Source organism: Ranitomeya imitator, chromosome 4 (genome assembly GCF_032444005.1).
Source record: "Ranitomeya imitator isolate aRanImi1 chromosome 4, aRanImi1.pri, whole genome shotgun sequence".
NCBI classification, from domain to species: Eukaryota; Metazoa; Chordata; class Amphibia; order Anura; family Dendrobatidae; genus Ranitomeya; species Ranitomeya imitator.
Window position 1 is genome coordinate 427,268,358 of NC_091285.1, and position 24,878 is coordinate 427,293,235.

Here is a 24,878-nt window from a genome sequence, read left to right on the forward strand (position 1 = left end):
GGAGCCTGTATGTCTCAGTGTGAGAAGTGTCGCAAGAGATGACTAGGAGACTGATGTCTGTTTGAGTGACTTTGACATGGTTATGGATAGGCAGCAAATGTACACAAAGTTCCAGGCAAGCTACTGCAGGACATTGCTGCCAAAAGAAGTGCACAAGAGAAGGGTGGAGACAAGCATTTTTAGTTGTCTACTGCAATGCTGAGAAGTTACACAGAGACTGTTGTGGAGTTATGGAGGTGCTGCTGTATAGATTGAGAGCAGGCCACTACATACATCAGAAAAAGTGGAACCAACTGTGGTCAACACCAACTGTCAGCCTTTGTTAAAGTCAAAGTGTTGCCTCTTGTCAGACTGTTGAAACCTTAAAGGTTTTTGCCTCACTAGTCTGTGTAGTACAGTGGGTATGGAAAGTATTCAGACCCCTTTAGATTTTTCACTCTTTGTTTCATTGCATTCATTTAGTAAATTCAAAAAACTTCATTTTTCCTCATTAATGTACACTCTGCACCCCATCTTGACTGAAAAAAAAAACAGAAATGTAGAATTTTTTGCATATTTATTAAAAAAGAAAAACTGAAATATCACATGGTCATAAGTATTCAGACCTTTTGCTCAGACATATTTAAGTCACATGCTGTCCATTTCCTTGTGATCCTCCTTGAGATGGCTCTACTCCTTCATAGGAGTCCAGCTGTGTTTAATTAAACTTATAGGACTTGATTTGGAAAGGCACACAGCTGTCTATATAAATTCACAGCTCGCTCACAGTGCATGTCAGACCAAATGAGAATCATGAGGGCAAAGGAACTGGCCAAAGAGCTAAGAGACAGAATTGCGGCAAGGCACAGATCTGGCCAAGGTTACAAAAGAATGTCTGGAGTACTCGAGGTTCCTAAGGGCACAGTGGCCTCCATAGTCCTTAAATGGAAGAAGTTTGAGACTACGAGAAGTCTTCCTAGACCTGGCCGTCCAGCAAAACTGAGTAATCGTGGGAGAAGAGCCTTGGTGAGAGAGGTAAAGAAGAACCCCAAGATCACTGTGTCTAAGCTTCAGAGATGCAGTAGGGAGATATCACTGCAGGCCTCCACCAGGCGGACCTTTAGGCAGAGTGGCCCGACGGAAGCCTCTCCTCAGTGCAAGACATATGAAAGCCCACATAGAGTTTGCTAAAAAACACATGAAGGACTTCCAGACTATGAGAAATAAGATTCTCTTGTCTGATGAGTTGAAGATAGACCTTTTTGGTAATTCTAAGCGGTATGTGTGGAGAAAACAGGCACTGCTCATCACCTGCCCAATACAATCCCAACATTGAAATATGGTGGTGGCAGCATCATGCTATAGGGGTGTTTTTCAGCTGCAGAGGCAAGACGACTGGTTGCCATTGAAGGAAACATGAATGCGGCCAAGTACAGGGATATCCTGGATGAAAACCTCTTCCAGAGTGCTCTGGACCTTACACTTGGCCAAAGGTTCACCTTCCAACAAGACAATTGCCGTAAGCACAGCTAAAATAACAAAGGAGTGACTTCAGAACAATCCCAAGGCTAAGCAAGTGTACCCCAATACATTCAGTAAGCGCTATCTCACAATATATACAGTGGGGAAAAAAGTATTTAGTCAGCCACCAATTGTGATAGTTCTCCCACTTAAAAAGATGAGAAAGGCCTGTAATTGACATCATAGGTAGACCACAACTATGAGAGTCAAAATGAGAAAACAAATCCAGAAAATCACCTTGTTTGATTTGGCAAGACTTATTTAGCAAATTATGGTGGAAAATAAGTATTTGGTCACCTAAAAACATGCAAGATTTCTGGCTCTCACAGACCTGTAACTTCTTCTTCTTCTTTACTGCCGGCCGTAAAGTGAAAGTGAAAGCACAGCACAGTGGTGACGTCACCGCTGTGCTCTGCTTTCACTTTACGGCCGGCAGTCACTGAGTGCGGGAAGCAGACGGCAAGGGACCTGACGGACACCAGAATGTAAGTATGTACTGTTTTTTTTTTTTAGTTTTACGCTTGTAACCAGGGTAAACATCGGGTTACTAAGCGCGGTCCTGCGCTTAGTAACCCGATGTTTACCCTGGTTACAAGCGAACGCATCGCTAGATCGCATCGCTAGATCGGTGTCACACACACCGATCTAGCGATGACAGCGGGAGATCCAGCGACGAAAGAAAGTTCCAAACGATCTGCTACGACGTACGATTCTCAGCAGGATCCCTGATTGCTGCTGCGTGTCAGACACAGTGATATCGTAACGATATCGCTGGAACGTCACGAATCGTACCGTCGTAGCGATCGAAATGGCAGTGTGTGACGGTACCCTAAGGGACCTTTTAAATGCTTAGGATGCCTTTGAAGGTGTTTTTTGTTAATTATTATAATTTACTGAGATAATGACTTTTGGGTTTTCATTGGCTGTAGCCATATGCATCAACATTAACAGAAATAAACACTTGAAATAGATCACTCTCTAATGACTAATATATAAGTTTCACTTTTTGTATTGAAGAACTGAAATAAATTAACTTTTTGATGATATTCTAATTTTGTGAGAAGCACCTGTATATTGCTGCTTTTATCCTTATAGAACCTAGAATAGGACAGACCTTTTGTTCCCTTTCATGGGTGTGCATAGGTTTTGCATTGGCATGTTTGTTCTAAAAACATTTTAGAATGTACATGCTTTTCATATTTATTGTGCTTGCAGCACACTGTTTACCGTATATTGGGGTTTTTATGTAACACTACTGAATTATGGTATTGCTTGTATAATAGTTTGCTTCTATGCTTGGTATTCAATACACAATTCGGGTGATGTTTGGGATTACCACAACCATAAAAAGGTTGTTTGGTTTAGGTTTAGGCTTTGGTAGCCATGTGGCTCTTTTAAATCTTTTTAACCATTGTGGTTTTTTTGCATGTCTTTAATTGTATAAACATCAGGGAGCAAAAAACAGTATAAATTGCCAATATAAAGAGATTTTATTAAGTCAAAGTAAAAGTAGAAATTCAATCATAGCTTCTATGTAAACAAGGTGACTGCTAACCATAGGCAGGGAATGCGAACGGCACAATACAGGTTGACACAAAATCACAGGTTTCAGATAAAAATAATGCCTCTTATTCTCAATAAGCGAATTGGATACACTGTTACAACATTAAATACAAGTTTAGGCAACAGTACATAAAAAATAGTACTTACATGTGTAGGTCACCTGTCCGTGTGAAGTCCCTGCTGCCCCAACACACGTTTCGCTTCTTCGTCAGGAGGCGCCTCCTGTGCTGTTCGCAGTCCCTGCCTATGGTTAGCAGTCACCTTGTTTACATTGTAGTTATGATTGAATTTCTACTTTTACTTTGACTTAATAAAATCTGCTCCTTGTTGTTTATCCAATATTCCATTTTTTGCCATCCTATTTTGACTTATCGGTATTTTTCTGTAGTTACTAATGTCTTTAATTGTGTCTAAATGAAATCATGTACTTTATTATGGTGATCCCTTTTTTTGGCTTCCCACATTATTCTGAGTATGTATTAGATAGAACCCATTTTAGTGGGTGGTGCCCACTAGTTTATATTCTCTTTATATAATAGGAAGGGGGACAAGGCTGGGGGAGCATATACCAGGCTGGGAGAAAATATACCAGGATGGAGGAGCATATAACAGGCTGGGGGAGCATATACCAGGCTGGGGGAAAATATACCAGGATGGGGGAGCATATATAATGATGTCTTTTAGTGTGTGACAGCAGCCAAGCATAAAAAAACTATATAAATCTGGTACAGCTGAAATCGCATACACCTGAAGAATGTAGTCATCTAATCACTTATATTGCACAAGGAATGGCATAAAAAGTAAATAAAACCAATTCTCGATCTGCTATTAATTTATTCTGCCTCCCAAAGATCGCGGCGCACTCTGCGCTGTTCGCTTACAACGGGGTTTCAGTGTAAATCCCTAAATATGCGATTCAGACGAAACCGCCGGCGGAAGATTCCCTATAATGAGTCAGATAGAGACACTGTGGATGCCGTCTGACCTATGATCCAGCGGTGTCCGTTTTTCTAAAGCGTGTATAAGAGTGAAGTTTTATGCACTTCTGAAAAGGACACCGCCAGACAGAGTCTAGAGTAACTCTGCTGCCTCATTATAGTGAATGGATCCCTCAAGGTTTTTATCTGAATCATGTAATTTAGAGATTTAGATGGAACCCCCGATGTAAGTGCTCAGCGTAGAGAACCGTATAAATGTGATCCCAGATGTTATATGAGATGTTTCCAATAAAAGCTTCAACTCAATCCACAAAAAAATCAAGTCCCCACTCAAGTCCGTCTTCTCTTAATAGAAATATAGATGGCTTCCACGTTACTGGTAGTCCAAAGGCTCTGGAAAAGCGCTGTGGCTCCTCACGCCCTAAAAGAAATTTAGCAAATTCTGAACTCCCAAATCCAAATGCCCCTCTCCCTTCTGAGCCTCACAGTGTGCCTAAACCACACTGGCATTTCTGTAGTAATGAGAGCTCGCCTATTTTACGGGTGCATGTCTCCAGAAGCACAAGCTGGTCATAACGTATTGGGCACCACATTGTACTGGGCACTACAATAGCAGATTTGCAATTTTCACTCAGCAACATCCACTGCTGCTTGTTTCTGGAAAACACCCATGGAGTCAAATCATCATGAGACCTGTAGATGAACTCCCAAAAGGGTATAATTTCCAAAATGGGGTCACTTGAGGGGAGATTCTGCTCTTCTAGCATTTAGGGACTCTGTATATGGAGTCTGTAAACTATTCTACAAAAATCTGCACTCCAGGAGGCAAATAGCGCTCCATCCCTCTTGCTCTCGCCTTGTGGATAGGCAGTACTGTACAGCCACCTATAGGGTATTTATATGTACAGCAGATATGTGGGACAAATTTTGGTACCATTTCTATCCATTTTCTCTTTTGAAAATGTAAAATCTGGGGCTAAAAGAAAATGTTTGTGATAAAAATGTAATTATTTTTTCTTCATTGCCCAATATCATAAAATTCTGTTACTCACCCGTGGTGTCAATATGATCACTGCACACCTAGATTAATTAATTGAGAGATGTAGTTTGTAAAATGGGATCACTTATTGGGGGTTCCCCCATTGGGTCATGGCACCCACAAACAATAAGAATAAAATCTCCACTGAATTATGACGCTCTTTCCCTTCTGAGTTTTGCACTGTGCCTCAAAAATAGTTCCTGATTACATATAGGGTATTTGCGTACTCAAGAAAAATTGCACAACAAATTGAGAGGTCTATGTTGTTCTATTATCCCTTATAAAAATTAAAAATTTGGGGATAAAACAACATTTTAACAGTAAAAATTGTAATTGTAATTGCTCTTTCTCTACCGCCCAATGGTATAAATTTCTGTGAGGCACATGTGGTGTCAACATGCTCACTGCTTCTCTAGATGAATTGATTTAGAGGTGTAATTTGTAAAATGAGGTAACTTATAGGGGGTTTCTGTTGTTGTGACACCTCAGAGGCTCTACTAATATGACATGGCACACTCAAACCATTCCAGCAAAATCTGAACTCCAATATGGTGCCTCATCCCTTCTGAGCTTTGCACTGTGCCTCAAAAGTAGTTTCGACCACACATGGGGTCTCGGTGTACTCAGGAGAAATTGCACAATAAATTGTATTGTCCATTTTGTCCTGTTACTCTTGTGAACATAAAAAACTTTGGGCAAAACCAACATTTTTGCAGGAAAATTTAATTTTTAAATTTTCACAGCTCAATGCTATAAACTTCTGTGAATCACATTGGGGTTCAAACTGTTCACCACACATCTAGATAAATTTCTTGAGGGGTTCAGCTTCCAAGCTAATGTCACCTGTGGTGGGTTTCCACTGTTTCGGCACATTAGGGACTGTTCAAACTCGACATGGCATCTGCTAAAGAATCCTACCATTTTTGCGTTCAAATAGTCAAACAGCGCGCCTCCTCTTTCGAGCAATGTTGTGCACCCAAACACTAGTTTTCCTGTACATATTGGGTATCGGTGTACTCAGGAGAAATTGCACAGCAAATTTATGGTGGATTTTCTCCTGTTATCCTTGTGAAAATGCAAAATTTGTAGCTAAAAGAACAATTTGTGGGAACAAATGAGATTTTTTTTTATTTTCACGACTCTACTTATAAACTTCTGTGAAGGTGCTCACCACACATTTAGATACATTCCTTTAGGGATTTCCAGATTGGGGGTTTTCAAAATGAGACATAGCGTCTGCTCTTGATTCCAGCCATTTTTGCGTTCAAAAAAGTAAAATGGTCCCTTCCAAGCCCTGCCATGAGTCCAAACAGTAGTTATCCCCCACATATGGGGTATTGGCGTACTTAGGAGAAATTGCACAATAAAATTTGGGGTTGATTTTCTCCTGTTACCCTTGTAAAAAAAATAAATAAAAAAAATTGATGCTAAAGTAAAATTTTTGTGGAAAAAAGGGAAATATTCATTTTTTCTTCCACATTGCATTAATTCCTGTGAAGCACCTGAAGGGTTAATAAACTTCTTCAATGTGTTTTTGAGGACTTTGAGGGGTGTAGTCTTTAGAATGGTGTCACTATTGGGTATTTTCTGACATATATGCCCCTTAAAGTCACTTCAAATGTGATGTGGTCCCTAAAAAAAAAAAGATTTTGTAAATTTTGTTGTAAAAATGAATATGCACATTGTCTCTTCAGAGAGGGATAGGACTTGACCTTTTGTACCACCTATTGGTAGTTGCAATCCTGCACATCAAAATCAACCTTTTAACGAGCCTTGCAATATAACGTAGGATAAAATCAAAATCTCAATTTACAGAGACAGTGTTCTAGGGTATTGCCCCTCATCAGTGCAAAGTATTAAATCTGATTTGGCTGGATGAGAGGGTAAGACTGGGATCTAAGGGGTAAGTTTTCTCCTTGTGGAGAGTGAAATGACAGGTCTGGCACACCAGTATGAGGAGACTTAAATGCCTTGCATGCTCCTCTGGGAAATTAAATATGCAAATTCTTTTCAGAGAGGAAGAGGACTTGAAATCTAGTGCCACCTGTTGGAAGCAGCAATCCTACAAGTCAATATTGACCATTTAATTAGCCTTGACATATAACTTTGGATAAAAGTCAAATAAAATCTCAAACTGCAGATACTGTGTTTTGGGTTTTTGTCATTCATCGGAAAAATTGTTGATCAATTTTTAACCCTTTTAACTTACTAACAAAAAATATGTTTTTATAAAATGATGCAGATGTAAAGTAGATATGTGGTAAATGTTATTTATTGATTATTTTGTGTGACATAACTTTCTGATTTCAGGGCATAAGAAGTAAAAGTTTGAAAATTGCAACATTGTCGACAAATTTCCGATATTTTTACAAATAAACACAAATCTTATCAAACAAGTTTTTACCACCATCATGAACTACAATATGTCACAATAAAACATTCTCAGTATCAAGGGGATCCGTTGAAGCGTTCCAGAATTATTACCCTATAAAGTGATACAGGTTCAGAATTGTAAAATTTGGCCTGGTCATGAAGGTGAAAACTGGCTTGGGGATGAAGGGATTAACAATAATAAAAAAGGATGATGATGCAAATGTTTGAGCACCCTGCATGGTTACTACCTATCAATTCTGGGCTTGACTGTGGGTACAATTGTTGGTTGGCAAGCCAGTGCTATATGTTTGTTTATTGGCCAACATCACATCAGAAGTTTGACTTGAAAATGAGTTAAGGTACCTTCACACATAACGATATCGTTGCTTTTTGTGACGTAGCAACGATATCGTTAAGGAAATCGTTATGTGTGACAGCGACCAACGATCAGGCCCCTGCTGGGAGATCGTTGGTCGCTGCAGAAAGTCCAGAACTTTATTTCGTCGCTGGACTCCCTGCAGACATCGCTGGATCGGCGTGTGTGACACCGATTCAGCGATGTCTTCACTGGTAACCAGGGTAAACATCGGGTTACTAAGCGCAGGGCCGCGCTTAGTAACCCGATGTTTACCCTGGTTACCAGCGTAAAAGTAAAAAAAACAAACACTACATACTTACCTACCGCTGTCTGTCCCCGGCGCTCTGCTTCTCTGCACTCCTCCTGCACTGGCTGTGAGCGTCGGTCAGCCGAAAAGCAGAGCCGTGACGTCACCGCTCTGCTTTCCGGCCGCTGTGCTCACAGCCAGTGCAGGAGGAGTGCAGAGAAGCAGAGCGCCAGGGACAGACAGCGGTAGGTAAGTATGTAGTGTTTGTTTTTTTTACTTTTACGCTGGTAACCAGGGTAAACATCGGGTTACTAAGCGCGGCCCTGCGCTTAGTAACCCGATGTTTACCCTGGTTACCGGGGACCTCGGGATCTTTGGTCGCTGGAGAGCTGTCTGTGTGACAGCTCTCCAGCGACTAAACAGCGACGCTGCAGCGATCTGGATCGTTGTCGGTATCGCTGCAGCGTCGCTTAGTGTGACGGTACCTTTAGGCACAAGGAGCACAGAAAGAAGGGATGTGTCTCAATTAATAGGGAGCGTATTAGGTTGGACACATGCATTCAAAACCAAATCCCCTTTGGGCGTGTTTACCATATGTGCAGCCAAAATAATAATTTGTTGGGATATCAAGGACATTATAAGCAATTCTAGTAGAAACAAGATGTGTTAGCTGAAAATATTGAACACCCTTACTGAAAAGTATTTAATACTTTGTACAAAAGCCTTTGTTGGTGATGACAGCTTAAAGACCCCTCCTGCATGGAGAAACTAGTCACATGCATTGCTCAGGTGTGATTTGGGGACCATTCTTCCACATAAACACTCTTCAAGTCCTGTAGGTTCCGTGGGCTCCTTCTATGAAGTTATTTCCATAAATTCTCTATTGGATTCAGGTCAGATGATTGTCTGGGCCATTCTAGCAGCTTTATTTTCTTCCTCTGAAACCAATTGAGAGCGCCCTTGGCTGTCCATTCGGAATCATTGTCTTAATTAAATGTCCACACTTGTTTCATCTTCATTATCCTGGTAGATGGCAGATTTTTATCAAGAATGTCTCCGTACATTTGTTTGTTCATGGTTCCTTTAATTAGATGAAGTTTGCCAATGCCGTAAGCTGAAAAACAACCCCACACCATGATGTTCCCATCTCCAAAGTTCACTGTTGGTATGGTGTTTTTAGGATGATTTGCAGTACCTTTTGGCCTCCAAATATGGTATTATGAAATTCTAAAATTAAATTTTGGACTAATTGGACCAGACAATATTCTCCCAGTATTTTGCAGGCTTGTCTAAATGTTGTTTAGCAAACTGCAAATGCCCTTGAACATGCTTTTTGTTCAGCAAAGGAGTCTTGTGAGGTGATCGTGCTTACAGATCATGAAGGTGGGGTGTATTATTTATAGTTTTCTTTGAAACAATTGTGCCTGCTGATTCCAGGTCTTTCTGTAGCTCTCCACAGGTAGTCCTTGCTCTTGGACAACTCTTCTGTCAATAGCACCTTTAGAAATATATTCACTTAAAAAATTGGTGTTGTGTTCAATACTTACAGTGGGGGAAATAAGTATTTGATCCCTTGCTGATTTTGCAAGTTTGCACACTCACAAAGACACTGCAAAATGCAAACACATTTATAGAATTTATTCAATGTGATTTTCGGGATTTTATTGTTGATATTCTCTCTCTCAGTGTTAAAATTAACCTACCCTTAAAATTATAGATTGTTCATGTCTTTGTCAGTGGGCAAACTTACAAAATCAGCAAGGGATCAATTACTTATTTCCCCCACTGTATTTCACCCGCTGTATACTGTGTAACATACATAGCAATTAATATTTTGTGCTACGTCATTTCTGTTACTCTACCCATTCCTTTATATGCACCTGCACCGAAATAATGCTCCTTGAGTCTAATTATTGTTTCTAAACAGTATGTTACCTTGTTAATGCCCCCCATATAATGCCCCTTACATACATTATGAATCCCCCAAAGTACATTTTCCTTCACACAGTATGATACCCCCTGGCAGTGCATTGCCTCAAACACAGTATAATAGCCACTACACACAGTATAATGCTTGCATAGTCTAGTCCCCCAGCACACAGCATGATTCCCCCCACACATTAAATTTGCCTGCAGACAGTATGACGCCTCCATAATCCCCCACACACAACATAATGCCCTCACACGGTATGGTGTCCCCACAGTAGATTCCCACAGGGTATAATGGCCCCACAGAACACCCCCCCACATGCAGTATATTACCCACAAAATACGATGCCCTTACATACCCCCAAGGCAGTATTTGATGCTCCCACAGTATTCCAATTACATAATGATGCTCCATAGTCCCCACATATAGTATGATGTCCTCACAGTAACCTACACATAGCATACTGTCCACACATAGTATCATGTCCCCACAATACATATCTAAACACGGAGTATAATGGCCCCACAGTTCATCCTCACATACACAGTATGATGCCCCCATAGAACAGTCCCCCCAAACAGTACATTCCGCCACACAATGATGCTCTTACATACTCCCTCAACATATAATGTTGCAACAGCGTCCCATTTACAGAATGATATCACAGCACAACCCCCACAGACATAGAATGATGCCTCAGTAGTCCCAGCACAAATGTAATGATGTCCACACAGTTCCTCTACACAGTATGATGCCTCCAAATTCCCCACACACAGTATGATGCAAATTTGCCTCTCACAACACCGTTTCTTCTTGTCTCTGCTGCCAGTCTAGATAGTGTCTGAAAGCCTGCCAAAACTTTCAGATCATGTGACACGACGGTCCTTGCAGGACCTACAGGCTCTACCTAGATGGAAAGTGGACCAATCAGCTCTGTGTAGCACACGGTATATGGAGCTGATTGAATTGTATCCATGTTCTGATGACACAGATACAGGTGAAGTTGGGACCTACCCCTGACCTCACAGGACCGCTTTCCAAATTCATGATTGTCCCACTAGATCCAGGACAGTTGGGGGGTATGAAATGTTTTTTTTTTTGAGGAACCAGTTTTCTTTTTCTTTACAACAGGTGTTTTATTCTTTTTTTATAAGAAATTAACCCCTTTACCCCCAAGGGTGGTTTGCACGTTAATGACCAGGCCAATTTTTACAATTCTGACCACTGTCCCTTTATGAGGTTATAACTCCGAAACGCTTCAACGGATCCTGGTGATTCTGACATTGTTTTCTCGTGACATATTGTACTTCATGATAGTGGTAAAATTTCTTTGATAGTACCTGCGTTTATTTGTGAAAAAAACGGAAATTTGGCGAAAATTTTGAAAATTTCGCAATTTTCAAACTTTGAATATTTATGCAATTAAATCACAGAGATATGTCACACAAAATACTTAATAAGTAACATTTCCCACATGTCTCCTTTACATCAGCATAATTTTGGAACCAATTTTTTTTTTTGTTAGGGAGTTATAAGGGTTAAAAGTTGACCAGCAATTTCTCATTTTTACAACACCATTTTTTTTTAGGGACCACGTCTCATTTGAAGTCATTTTGAGGGGTCTATATGATAGAAAATGCCCAAGTGTGACACCATTCTAAAAACTGCACCCCTCAAGGTGCTCAAAACCACATTCAAGAAGTTTATTAACCCTTCAGGTGTTTAATAGGAATTTTTGGAATGTTTAAATAAAAATGAACATTTAACTTTTTTACACAAAAAATTTACTTCAGCTCCAATTTGTTTTATTTTACCAAGGGTAACAGGAGAAATTGGACCCAAAAAGTTGTTGTCCAATTTGTCCTGAGTACGCTGATACCCCATATGTGGCAGTAAACCACTGTTTGGGCGCATGGGAGAGCTCGGAAGGGAAGGAGCGCTATTTGACTTTTCAATGCAAAATTGACAGGAATTGAGATGGGACGCCATGTTGCGTTTGGAGAGCCACTGATGTGCCTAAACATTGAAACCCCCCACAAGTGACACCATTTTGGAAAGTAGACCCCCTAAGGAACTTATCTGGATGTGTGGTGAGCACTTTGACCCACCAAGTGCTTCACAGAAGTTTATAATGCAGAACCGTAAAAATAAAAAATCATATTTTTTCACAAAAATTATATTTTTGCCCCCAATTTTTTATTTTTCCAAGGGTAAGAGAAGAAATTGGACCTCAAAAGTTGTTGTCCAATTTGTCCTGAGTACGCTGATACCCCATATGTGGCAGTAAACCACTGTTTGGGCGCATGGGAGAGCTCGGAAGGGAAGGAGCGCAGTTTGACTTTTCAATGCAAAATTGACAGAAATTGTGATGGGACGCCATGTTGCGTTTGGAGAGCCACTGATGTGCCTAAACATTGAAACCCCCCACAAGTGACACCATTTTGGAAAGTAGACCCCCTAAGGAACTTATCTAGAGGTGTGGTGAGCACTTTGACCCACCAAGTGCTTCACAGAAGTTTATAATGCAGAACCGTAAAAATAAAAAATCATATTTTTTCACAAAAATTATATTTTTGCCCCCAATTTTTTATTTTTCCAAGGGTAAGAGAAGAAATTGGACCTCAAAAGTTGTTGTCCAATTTGTCCCGAGTACGCTGATACCCCATATGTGGCAGTAAACCACTGTTTGGGCGCATGGGAGAGCTCGGAAGGGAAGGAGCGCCGTTTGACTTTTCAATGCAAAATTGACAGGAATTGAGATGGGACGCCATGTTGCGTTTGGAGAGCCACTGATGTGCCTAAACATTGAAACCCCCCACAAGTGACACCATTTTGGAAAGTAGACCCCCTAAGGAACTTATCTGGATGTGTGGTGAGCACTTTGACCCACCAAGGGCTTCACAGAAGTTTATAATGCAGAGCCATAAAAATAAAACAAAATTTTTTTCCCACAAAAATAATTTTTTAGCCCCCAGTTTTGTATTTTCCCTAGGGTAACAGGAGAAATTGGACCCCAAAAGTTGTTGTCCAATTTGTCCTGAGTACGCTGATACCCCATATGTGGGGGGGAACCACCGTTTGGGCGCATGGGAGGGTTCGGAAGGGAAGGAGCGCCATTTGGAATGCAGACTTAGATGGAATGGTCTGCAGGCGTTACATTGCGTTTGCAGAGCCCCTAATTTACCTAAACAGTAGAAACCCCCCACAAGTGACACCATTTTGGAAAGTAGACCCCCTAAGGAACTCATCTTGATGTGTTGTGAGAGCTTTGAACCCCCAAGTATTTCACTACAGTTTATAACGCAGAGCCATGCAAATAAAAAATATTTTTTTTCCACAAAAATTATATTTTAGCCCCCAGTTTTGTATTTTTCCAAGGTTAGCAGGAGAAATTGGACCCTAAATGTTGTTGTCCAATTTGTCCTGAGTATGCTGATACCCGATATGTGGGGGGGAACCACCGTTTGGGCGCATGGGAGGGCTCGGAAGGGAAGGAGCATCATTTGGAATGCAGACTTAGATGGATTGGTCTGCAGGCGTCACATTGCGTTTGCAGAGCCCCTAATGTACCTAAACAGTAGAAACCCCCCACAAGTGACCCCATATTGGAAACTAGACCCCTCAATGAACTTATCTAGATGTGTTGTGAGAACTTTGAACCCCCAAGTGTTTCACTATAGTTTATAACGCAGAGCCGTGAAAATAAAAAATCTTTTTGTTTTCCCACAAAAATTATTTTTTAGCCCCCAGTTTTGTATTTTCCCAAGGGTAACAGGAGAAATTGGTCCACAAAAGTTGTTGTCCAATTTGTCCTGAGTACGCTGATACCCCATATGTTGGGGTAAACCCCTGTTTGGGCACACAGGAGAGCTCGGAAGGGAAGGAGCACTGTTTTACTTTTTCAACGCAGAATTGGCTGGAATTGAGATCGGACGCCATGTCGTGTTTGGAGAGCCCCTGATGTACCGAAACAGTGGAAACCCCCCAATTATAACTGAAACCCTAATCTAAACACACCCCTAACCCTAATTCCAACGGTAACCCTAACCACACCTCTAACCCTGACACACCCCTAACCCTAATCCCAACCCTATTCCCAACTGTAAATGTAATCTAAACCCTAACCCTAACTTTAGCCCCAACCCTAACTGTAGCCCCAACCCTAACCCTAACCCTAGCCCTAACCCTAGCCCTAACCCTAACCCTAGCCCTAACCCTAACCCTAGCCCTAACCCTAGCCCTAACCCTAGCCCTAACCCTAACCCTAGCCCTAGCCCTAACCCTAGCCCTAACCCTAGCCCTAGCCCTAGCCCTAACCCTAGCCCTAACCCTAGCCCTAACCCTAACCCTAGCCCTAGCCCTAACCCTAACGGGAAAATGGAAATAAATACATTTTTTTTTATTTTTCCCTAACTAAGGGGGTGATGAAGGGGGGTTTGATTTACTTTTATAGCGAGTTTTTTAGCGGATTTTTATGATTGGCAGCCGTCACACACTGAAAGACCCTTTTTATTGCAAAAAATATTTTTTGCAATACCACATTTTGAGAGCTATAATTTTTCCATATTTTGGTCCACAGAGTCATGTGAGGTCTTGTTTTTAGCGGGACGAGTTGACGTTTTTATTGAAAACATTTTTGGGCACGTGACATTTTTTGATCGCTTTTTATTCCGATTTTTGTGAGGAAGAATGACCAAAAGCCAGCTATTCATGAATTTCTATTGGGGGAGGCGTTTATACCGTTCCGCGTTTGGTAAAATTGATAAAGCAGTTTTATTCTTCGGGTCAGTACGATTACAGCGACACCTCATTTATATCATTTTTTTATGGTTTGGTGCTTTTATACGATAAAAACTATTTTACAGAAAAAATAATTATTTTTGCATCGCTTTATTCTCAGGACTATAACTTTTTTATTTTTTTGCTGATGATGCTGTATGGCAGCTCTTTTTTTGCGGGACAATATGACGCTTTCAGCGGTACCATGGTTATTTATATCTGTCCTTTTGATCGCGTGTTATTCCACTTTTTGTTCGGCGGTATGATAATAAAGCGTTGTTTTTTGCCTCTTTTTTTTTTTTTTTCTTACGGTGTTTACTGAAGGGGTTAACTAGTGGGACAGTTTTATAGGTCGGGTCGTTACGGACGCGGCGATACTAAATATGTGTACTTTTATTGTTTTTTTTTTTTTATTTAGATGAAGAAATGTATTTATGGGAATAATATTTTTTTTTTTTTTCATTATTTTGGAATTTTTTTTTTTATTTTTTTTACACATTTGGAAAATTTTTTTTTTACTTTTTTACTTTGTCCCAGGGGGGGACATCACAGATCAGTGATCTGACAGTTTGCACAGCACTCTGTCAGATCACTGATCTGATAGGAGTGCAGGCTGCTTCACAGTGCCTGCTCTGAGCAGGCTCTGTGAAGCCACCTCCCTCCCTGCAGGACCCGGATCCGCGGCCATCTTGGATCCGGGGCTCGAGCAGGGAGGGAGGTGAGGAGACCCACGCAGCAACGCGATCACATCGCGTTGCTGCGGGGGGCTCAGGGAAGCCCGCAGGGAGCCCCCTCCCTGCGCGGTGCTTCCCTGCACCGCCGGCACATCGCGATCATCTTTGATCGCGGTGTGCCAGGGGTTAATGTGCCGGGGGCGGTCCGTGACCGCTCCTGGCACATAGTGCCGGATGTCAGCTGCGATAAGCAGCTGACACCCGGCCGCGATCGGCCGCGCTCCCCCCGTGAGCGCGGCCGATCGGCTATGACGTACTATCCCGTCCAGGGTCAGATAAGCCCAGGGCACCTCGACGGGATAGTACGTCTAAGGTCACAGAGGGGTTAAAATCTTACTTTATACCTTTGAATACGTTGAATTCATAAATGACCTAATACTTACGCAAACAACATTCTCTTAACATTTTGTTACAAAGGCTTTTGTAGTGAATTATGCCAATATCGCCATCTAGTGCAGGAAAGAAAAAGCTGAATATGAATGTGCACCTGCTTCCACCCTGTTAAAATGGGTTACAATTAGAGAGCGAACGTGATTGGATAAATTGTTACCAGAGAACTTTTGGGTGCTAACAGAGTTAGGAGAGCTCGATCAAAAGAAAAACAAAAATCAAAACAGCAAATCTCAACTTACTTGCAGACATCCCTGATGCTTCTTCTGATTAGTCGAACCGGCACATGTAATTGTTATGACATGATGCACACATATGCACCAACTAATCAAAAAAAATGACAGGGATGCGGGCTAGTGATGAGTGAGCAGATACGGACTGGGACTGAAATTCAGTCCTGGCATTTGAAATCACACAGACCCATGGTGTCCCCGTCCCCAAGCACCAGATGGGGATATATTACTAATACTACCCTGGATGGAGGAAAGGAAGATTTACTACAAGACCAATATTTCCAGTGATACCCATGGCGGCTGGGGTAAGTGACTGAGTCAGCAACTTTGTGCTTTGTCACTGCTCTTAACAGTATGGGTATGAGAGCACTGATTCTGTTAACAACATAGCAGACAAGGCAGCCCACAACCAGACTGCAGCCCACAACCGCTGGCTGCATGCTGGCTGCAATATTGGATTGAAGTTCATTCTCTGTCCTTGTGCAGGCATGTACTACGGAGGACAGAGAATGAACTTCAATCCAATATTGCAGCCAGCATGCAGCCAGCGGGTAAGGAAAGGGTGAATCAAAAACCCCAAAACCCCGCCTCCATGGCTGAAGATCGTTCCCTCCAAATTCAGGTGACAGTGTCCCTTTAAGTAAAATAGGCTATTTGCATTTACCCCTTTCCATCATTGGGCGTATTAGTATGCCGATGTTGGACTCCCTCCCTTTGATGTGCCTGCCAGAGCCCTGCAAAATGACCTCCAGCAGGCTACAAATATGCATGTGTCTGCACCAACTGTTAGAAACCGACTCTATGAGGATGGTCTGAGGGCCCGATGTCCACAGATGGGGGTTGTGCTCACAGCCCAACACCGTGCAGGACGCTTGGCATTAGCCACAGAACACCAGGATTGGCAAATTCGCCACTGGCTCCCTGTGCTCTTCACAGATGAAAGCAGGTTCACACTGAGCACATGTGACAGTCTGGAGATGCCATGGAGAGTGATCTGCCTGCAACATCCTTCAGCATTACCGGTTTTGGCAGTGGGTCAGTAATGGTGTGGGGTGGCATTTCTTTGGAGGGCCGCACAGCCCTCCATGTGCTCGCCAGAGGTAGCCATAGGTACCGAGATGAGATCCTCAGACCCCTTGTGAGACCATATGCTGGCGCAGTTGGCCTGGGTTCCTCCTAATGTAGGACAATGCCAGACCTCATGTGGCTGGACTGTGTCAGCAGTTCCTGCAAGATGAAGACATTGAAGCTATGGACTGGCCCGCCCATTCCCCTGACCTGAATCCGACTGAACACATCGGGGACATCATGTCTCACACCATCCACCAACGTCATGTTGCACCACAGACTGTCCAGGAGTTGGTGGATGCTTTAGTCCATGTCTGGGAGCAGATCCCTCAGGAGACCATCCGCCGCCTCATCAGGAGCATGCCAAGGTGTTGTAGGGAGGTCATACAGGCACGTGGAGGCCACACCAACACACACACACTACTGAGCATAATTTCCTTGTCTTGAGGCATTTCCACTGAAGTTTGATCAGCCTGTAATTTCATTTTCCACTTTGATTTTGAGCATTATTCCAACTCCAGACCTCCGTGGGATATTAGTTGTGATTTACGTTGATCATTTTTAGGTTTTATTGTTCTCAACACATTCCACTATGTAATGAATAAAGATTTACAACTGGAATATTTCATTTATTGATATCTAGGATGTGGGATTTTAGTGTTACCTTTATTTTTTTTGAGCAGTGTACTACATATATACTCAATATCTGTGGAGCATCAAACCTCTGCCATTAACTTAAGCAAAAAAAAAAAAAATTGCGCAAAGGGTGCCCAAGTAGCTGCATGCAAGCCTTATATCACCAAGCACAATGACTAGTATTGGATAGTATAAAACACACCATCGCTGGACTCCGGTGCAATGGAAGGTATTCTATGAAGTAACATGATGCTTCTCGATCTGGCAGTCTGGTGGACAAATTTGGTTTTGGCGAATGCCAGGAGAACAATTCCTGAGCCAGGTGGTAAGTTTGTAAATGTTACAGCAAAAGGAAATCTTAATGTTTCAATGTTCCAACACGTTTGAAAATTGTATATTTCCAACTTTGTGGAACACCCTTTTCTCTTCTGGAATTACCGTGCCTAAGTGTAGAAAGCAAGGTCCTTAAAGGCATTGTTGGGCAAATTTGGTGTGGAAGAACTTTACTGGCCTTCACAAAGCCTTGACATCAACCCTTGCAAACACCTTTAGGATTAACTAGAAGAAAGATTGTGTGCCAAACCTCAAATCCATCAATAACTGACGTCACAACTACTTTTCATGATGAATGAGTAAAACTCCCATAGGCACCCTCCAAAATCTTGTAGAACACCAAGAGCTGTTAAAGCTGCAAAAAGAGGAAGGGACAACTCCATAACGATGCCTAAGGATTTAGAATGTGATGTCAAAAGCTTCGGCAGGTGTAATGTCACACAGGTGTCCCATTAATTTTGCCCATCTAGGGTACACCAACTCATTCAAATACCTCGTTTACTATGTCAAAGTAAAACATTCTTGAAATAAATGGAGTATTGGTAACAGGTCATGTTTTCAGGATTTCCTTAGTATTGCACAGGTGATCGAAGTATTGCCTGTGCAGGTGATGCAATTATCACCTGTGCAATACTAAGGAAATACTGAAAACATGACCTGTTGGTGGCTCTTGAGGACCAGAGTTGGGGAACACTGATCTAGGGTAACATTAGTAATAAATCCCATCTGGTGCTTGGGAACGCTGACAGCATGGGCCTGTGTGATTTCAATTGCCAGGGCTGAATTTCAGCCCCAGTCCGTGCCCGCTCATACATTATGGAATGAGAGGTTGTGTGTGTGTATAATCATACAAAGAGAAGCAATAAAGGGGGTTTCCACTACTCATAATACCCTTCTCAATCAATGTTTCCCCCATGTAAAATAATAGCCGCTATTTGTATCTCTGGTGTCATCACAGTTCCAGCCATTTTGGCACCTGGTCTCCTGTGACATTTATTTTATGTCGCGTGAGCCCTGCAGCCAGTAAGTGGCCACTTTACTCTCACCTGCTTTGGACATTAGAGACATGGCAGAAATAGAATGATTGAAAAGGATTTGCTAGAGTAGTGGACAACCCTTTTAAATGTTACGTTTCAGGTTTTTCCCAAATCTGGTCTTCTCGTCAAGGCTCATAAAAATGAGATAGTTTGCATTAGAAAAAGTCTGAGTTAGAGCTTGGATTAACGGAATTTTATTAATTTACATTATACCACATTACAGTTTGTTTTTGAAACATAGAAATGATATCAAAGCTGTACAGTCTCTGATTTTGTAACTAAGAGGATATCAAATCCCTCAATCAAGTAAATTAAACCATTGCATTGCACTCTTATTACACATCAGATAGAATATTGTCCATATAAACAAGTATAAATAATTTCGTAAGAAATTCAGTGTTGATAAAGGGAAAAAATTCACTGTCAACCCTTGGTTGGAGGCAAGCTGACCGTAAAAAGGGCTATGAATGCATCATAACACTGGAAAACTAAGCATCAAATCAAAAGTAAGGAGTACTTAAAAATCTGATGCACAAATAATGAACATAGTTAGGAAAAGGAATTTACAGCACTGTGCAAAAAGTTGTAGACAGGTGTAGAAAAAAATGCAACAAAGTAAAAATCCTTTAAAAAACAAGACTATTAACTGAAAAAAATTAAAATGAACAAAAGAGAAATGTAAATCACAGCAATATTTGGTGTGACCTCTTTTGCCTTCAAAATAGCATCAAAGAAACAATTCTTCTAGGAACACTTATACAAGGTTTTTGAAATAACTAGGGAGGGAGGTTGTTCCAAATATCTTAAAGAAATAACCACAGATCTGTGGTTATAGGCTTGAACAATCCATCTCTTCATGTAATCACACACAGACTCGATAATATTGAGATCAGGGTTCTGTGGAGGTCATATCACTTCTAGGACTCATTTTTCTTGTTTACGCTGAAGATCGTTCTTAATCGCATTTGCTATATGTTTGGGACTATTTTCCTGCTGCAGAATAAATTTGGAGCTAAATCAGATGCCTCCTTACATTTACATATAAGTTTCCTTGGCTGACCACAGGTTCAACACACCTCAATTATGTCAATTTCTTGGAGCTCTAAATGCTAAGAAATACCGGTAGCTACTTAATAATATAGTACCATTAGGGAGGAATCCGATTGGCTCCAAGTTTATTCTGCAGTAGGACAGTCACCCCAAACATACAGCCAATGTCTTCAAGAACTGTTTTTAGCGTAAAGAATAACAAGGAGTCCTGAAAGTGATGATTTGGCCCAGACAGATCTCCGATCTCAACATCAGAGAGTCTGTGTGGGATTACATGAAGAGACAAACATCTGCACAAGTTTACATCCACAGAAGTTCTGTGGTTAGTTCTCCAAGATGTTTGGCACAACATGTCTGCTCAGTTCCTTCAAAAGCGGTGTACAAGTGTACCTAAAAGAATTGATGATTTGATGTTGTTTTAAAGGCAAAAGGCTGGTCACACCATTGATTTGATTTAGGTTTCTCTTATTTCATTCACTTAGTTTTTATGAATCATTAAAATGCAAACTATTAGCACTATTTTTTTAAAAAGTATTTTGACTTTGCAGAATTTTATTCCCACACCTGCCTAAAACACTTGCATAGTGCTGTATACTTTTTGTTTTAGTCCAGAAACAGCACCACTTTTTCCCATGATGCAGTGTATCTTTGTTTACTGAAAAACGGTTGAACTGCCATCCAGAGACAGCCCAAAAGTGGCAATAGATTTGAAGTAACATTGCAATGTGTCTTGATTAAAAATATCCATTTGTTTTGATCATACAGTTAATACTGGATATATACCTATACGTCTCCATGGTAACAGACTACAATCAAACCCAGTGTAGTCTGACCCTTGCATCTGTGCCCTAATTCTTGGAAGCGTACTGACCATGTAAGTGTGAGCTTGGCAACAATTGGAATAGAGTAAGACAGCACAATCTTTTGCCATGAAAATGCCTAAGTCTGCCGAGAGCATTTTTTAATCAAGACTTATTGCAAGGTTACTAAAATTTTTATTTAAGATGCAATGGGACAACAAATAAAAAAAATGGTTGCAAAGGGCTTAATGCCATTTAAGTTCTGTGAAGTGGAAAGTGTTCAAGTGCATGAAGAACGATGCAAACATGAATACAGCATACACACAAGACTTCGTGCAGAAGGTAAACCTCATAGTACACAGCTAAGATAATCCCATGTAAGCTGTTACAATGGCGTACCTGCAATATGACATCGGCTTCTTAACCCTTGTCACAGTGCGGCTTTTAAAGTGCACCAAGAACCCAAAAGGTAAATGCCGTTTAGGGTAAAGCCCACAGAAATGTTACCACATTACAGTAGAAAGCGTAATGTTCATAGTAACCAATAAGAACCCACCTTTTCTTACTTATCAGACGCTTTCAGGATTATAAAAGCCACATTCTGATTGGCTGCTATGGTCAGCAAGTGATTTGATACACGAGGTCCAATAAAAGCCCACAGTTTCCTTTCTACTAAAAATACCAGTTAAGTAGGGGTCACGAATAACAACAAACCTTCAGCTTGCTGACCGGAAGCCTCGAATATTTGGTTATTACACATAATAAAATTTATAAAGCTGTAATCAGATATATTTCAAAGCAGTGCGATCCTCTGGAGCAATGGTCGATTTACATGGACTTGTGTCAGGCCAGTAACGAGCGCTGATCGACTATACACGAGTAGTTTGGTGCTTGTTTGCTTACACTGGCTTGACGAGCAATGACGGGGACAGAACGATCGTATTAGCAATTGTTCTGTCCCCAAACACCGGGCATGTTATCGGCAGCACATCATCTGTCTAGACCAGGAAAGTGCAACATTTTTGAGGTCAAGGGCCAGATTGGTAATGTTACGGACCATGCTAGCAGTCTGATCTGGCAACGTACTGCCTTAGGATACTTGTAATATGCATTAAAAGTATGTGCCATAAATATCTACTAGGTGCAGGTTTCATTTATTGGGCTCCCACCTATCAGGAAGACAGAGGGGTTTACTGTGCGTAAAGGAAGAGACCGTCCATACAGCTCACTGCATTGTATGTGCCAGATGCTGAAACAGCGCTTCCCTTCTCCCAAAAGGTACAATGAATATAGCGGAGCTCCTGCATGGCTATTCCTTCACCTTATCTATGCTCTTCTGTTCTTTAGGAATCATGGCTCACATATTCTAAAATATGGCTGTCCGAGACATGACCACACAGCACGTCATTTGTAATTACCCGTCCTAATGGTGCAAATGGTCTTCTCCATGACATGGAAAATAAATGTGACCAGATACTATGCAGATGGCTGAGCGCATTAGTGGGCGGCATGTGCCCCCCAAGCCACAGGTTGTGTAACCCTAGTTTACAAGGATTCATATGCTGCCGATAATGATTTTTGTCCATGTATAAAAATCTAATCACCCGATTACATCTGAAATCTACGAACGCTCGTTCGCCAATTATTGGCTCGTGTAAATGGGCCACTACACTACTGCCTTTACTGGTTGGTTGACAACTGAACTTTACACAAAATGCTTGCAACCCACTGACAACCTCTTTGCGTTTGCATGAGCCAATATTCAGGAGTAATCTTTTTTTTTGCAGATTATCGACCTATCTAAACGGACCACTAGCAGCTGCGGCTTTGTACGCTCTTTTGTACTGTAGCACGTGCCTAGACCCAAATCTGTAACACTCGTCATTAAAAATTACGAGACACGATCATAAAACATTCCTCCTGAGGAAGAAGAATCTAACCGAAGAGGGCGAACCTGGATGAAAAAAACAAAACAAAACAAATAGCCACTAAAAGGATATCAATACATATACCATTTATAGGAATGAATGATCATGGTCTTCATGAAATAATTATAATAAATAAGTTTAAAGATTCCCTAAAGGGAGTAGATTATGTAGATTTATACATGACAGTCTTAATACAAAATTATTTACAGATAATTGCACAAAAGATTTTTCAGTTTTTTTTTATATAATCATACTGATAGAAAAGCACAGATGAAAGGCCATAAAACGCCCAGAAGAGTAAATGATTTCCAGAAATCACTAGGAGCTAAACGTCAGGCTTTTGGTTGCAGAGAAGGCATCAAAGGTGAACTGGGAAGGATTCCATTTCTAACTAAGGACATTATCTTGTTGAGAGCGAACGCATCATGGAGAACACTTGTGTCCTGCTCCTCTGCCCACACTGATGAGGGTCTTTTGTGCAGTAGCCCGGAACTAATACCACCATGTCCTGTATGGGTCCAGCCATGTGACAGAACAGCTTCACTGATTGGCACCAATTGTGATTTTCGGTAATTTCCTGATCTAATGCAGCATGTAGGTTCTAATGTTCGCCTGGGTCATCACGTGGAGGTGTATTCTCTCATAGGTGTCCAGTAAAGCACAGGAACAGCAGTGCATGGATGACAAGTAGGTAAATGGAGAAGAGCAGGGGTGCCTTGTTTCGAGAACAAAAGAGAAACCGAAGAAATCTCCGTAAAGACGAGCTCCGAGTCTGTAGACGTGAAGAGATAAAGATGAATAAAAGAAGCACAGATCAACAGCAAATATGGAAAACTTTTTCACATTTTCATGTAAATTCTCATTCATTTACTTTTGACAAAAGTATTTGCAGAAAATATTCTATTAGGTAGAACTTTACCTAACTGGAAAACATTATTAAGAGGGTGAGTAAATGGCTAATAAGGAGTTGTCTTAACATTAGGTGGGATGGTGATCAGTTCGGACCAGTGTCATGGTTGCACTGCTCGCACGAACTGTGCCATCTCCAACAAGCAAGCGGAGGCAGCTTTGCCTTTGTGGCAACAAGGAAGCGTACTAGCACTGTAGTGTTCTAGCCATCTGCAGAGCAGTTCTTACAAGCTCTATAGCAAAAGAGCTTGTACAAACGGCCCTCCTCGCATATGAGATTGTCCACCGCTAATAGACTGCAGAGGTGGCCAGTAACCTCGGCAATGAGCAGGAAACAAAATTAAACATTGTGAGGATTTTTAATACATTGAAATCACAAAGGTGTTTTAAAAAGTGTTGCAATTTTAACCATTTATGATTATGAAAAGAACCCTGCAACATAGAGAATATAAAACCATTCACTCTTTGGAAGGACATGACAAAAATAGACAATTGTAAGGTTACTCCAAGCATCTACCTTAACACTTGTGGTCCCATGGGTTTCAATCAGCAGTGACATTTCATGTGGTGCGGGGTCCTGAGGAGCGGACCAATCTTGTGATCTCAGCCTGCAAGGAGACAGGAGATAAGCGATTGTATGAATACAGACATGGCATACCAAGCCATTACCAGCGCAGTTTAATCTCATGTTTATATGGGATGATGTTTATTATATGCTCTATTACGGTTTGATAGGTTTTTAATGGGTTCTCGGAGAAGGTGTCCACATATGGCCCCAGTCACATATTTTAGATGTGATCTGTCCAAAGCATGCATTAGGAGAAATGTTAGAGCAGCAGTGTGTGAGGGCAAAGCGGATCTTCTCACTCTGGCTGTTGAACATTGAGCAGAATGGGCCTTTTTTTACCCTGCTTCATACCTGCTCCATTAGTTGAGATTTTTCTCCTTCTCCTGTTTCAGCCCTGCCATGTGGTCAGCTGTAAACCCATCACACCGAGTGAGCAGATCAGTTATGATCGTTGAGCTTGGCAGG

The 24,878-nt window shown here is 41.4% G+C and overlaps 1 protein-coding gene across 3 annotated transcripts in view; it reads right to left on the reverse strand.

Annotated features, from left to right (window-relative positions):
• Window positions 1–19,336: 19,336 nt before the first annotated feature.
• Window positions 19,337–24,878, reverse strand: part of GOLGB1 (golgin B1) — a 49,735-nt gene continuing 44,193 nt past the window's right edge. For all 3 annotated transcript variants that reach the window (XM_069765507.1, XM_069765506.1, XM_069765505.1), the window contains 2 exons: window positions 24,363–24,453; window positions 19,337–23,708 (listed from right to left, as the gene is read on the reverse strand). In XM_069765507.1, the coding sequence (XP_069621608.1) occupies window positions 23,577–23,708; window positions 24,363–24,453 (223 nt within the window). In that variant the 3' untranslated portion in view covers window positions 19,337–23,576. The remainder of the gene's footprint in view (window positions 23,709–24,362; window positions 24,454–24,878) is intronic.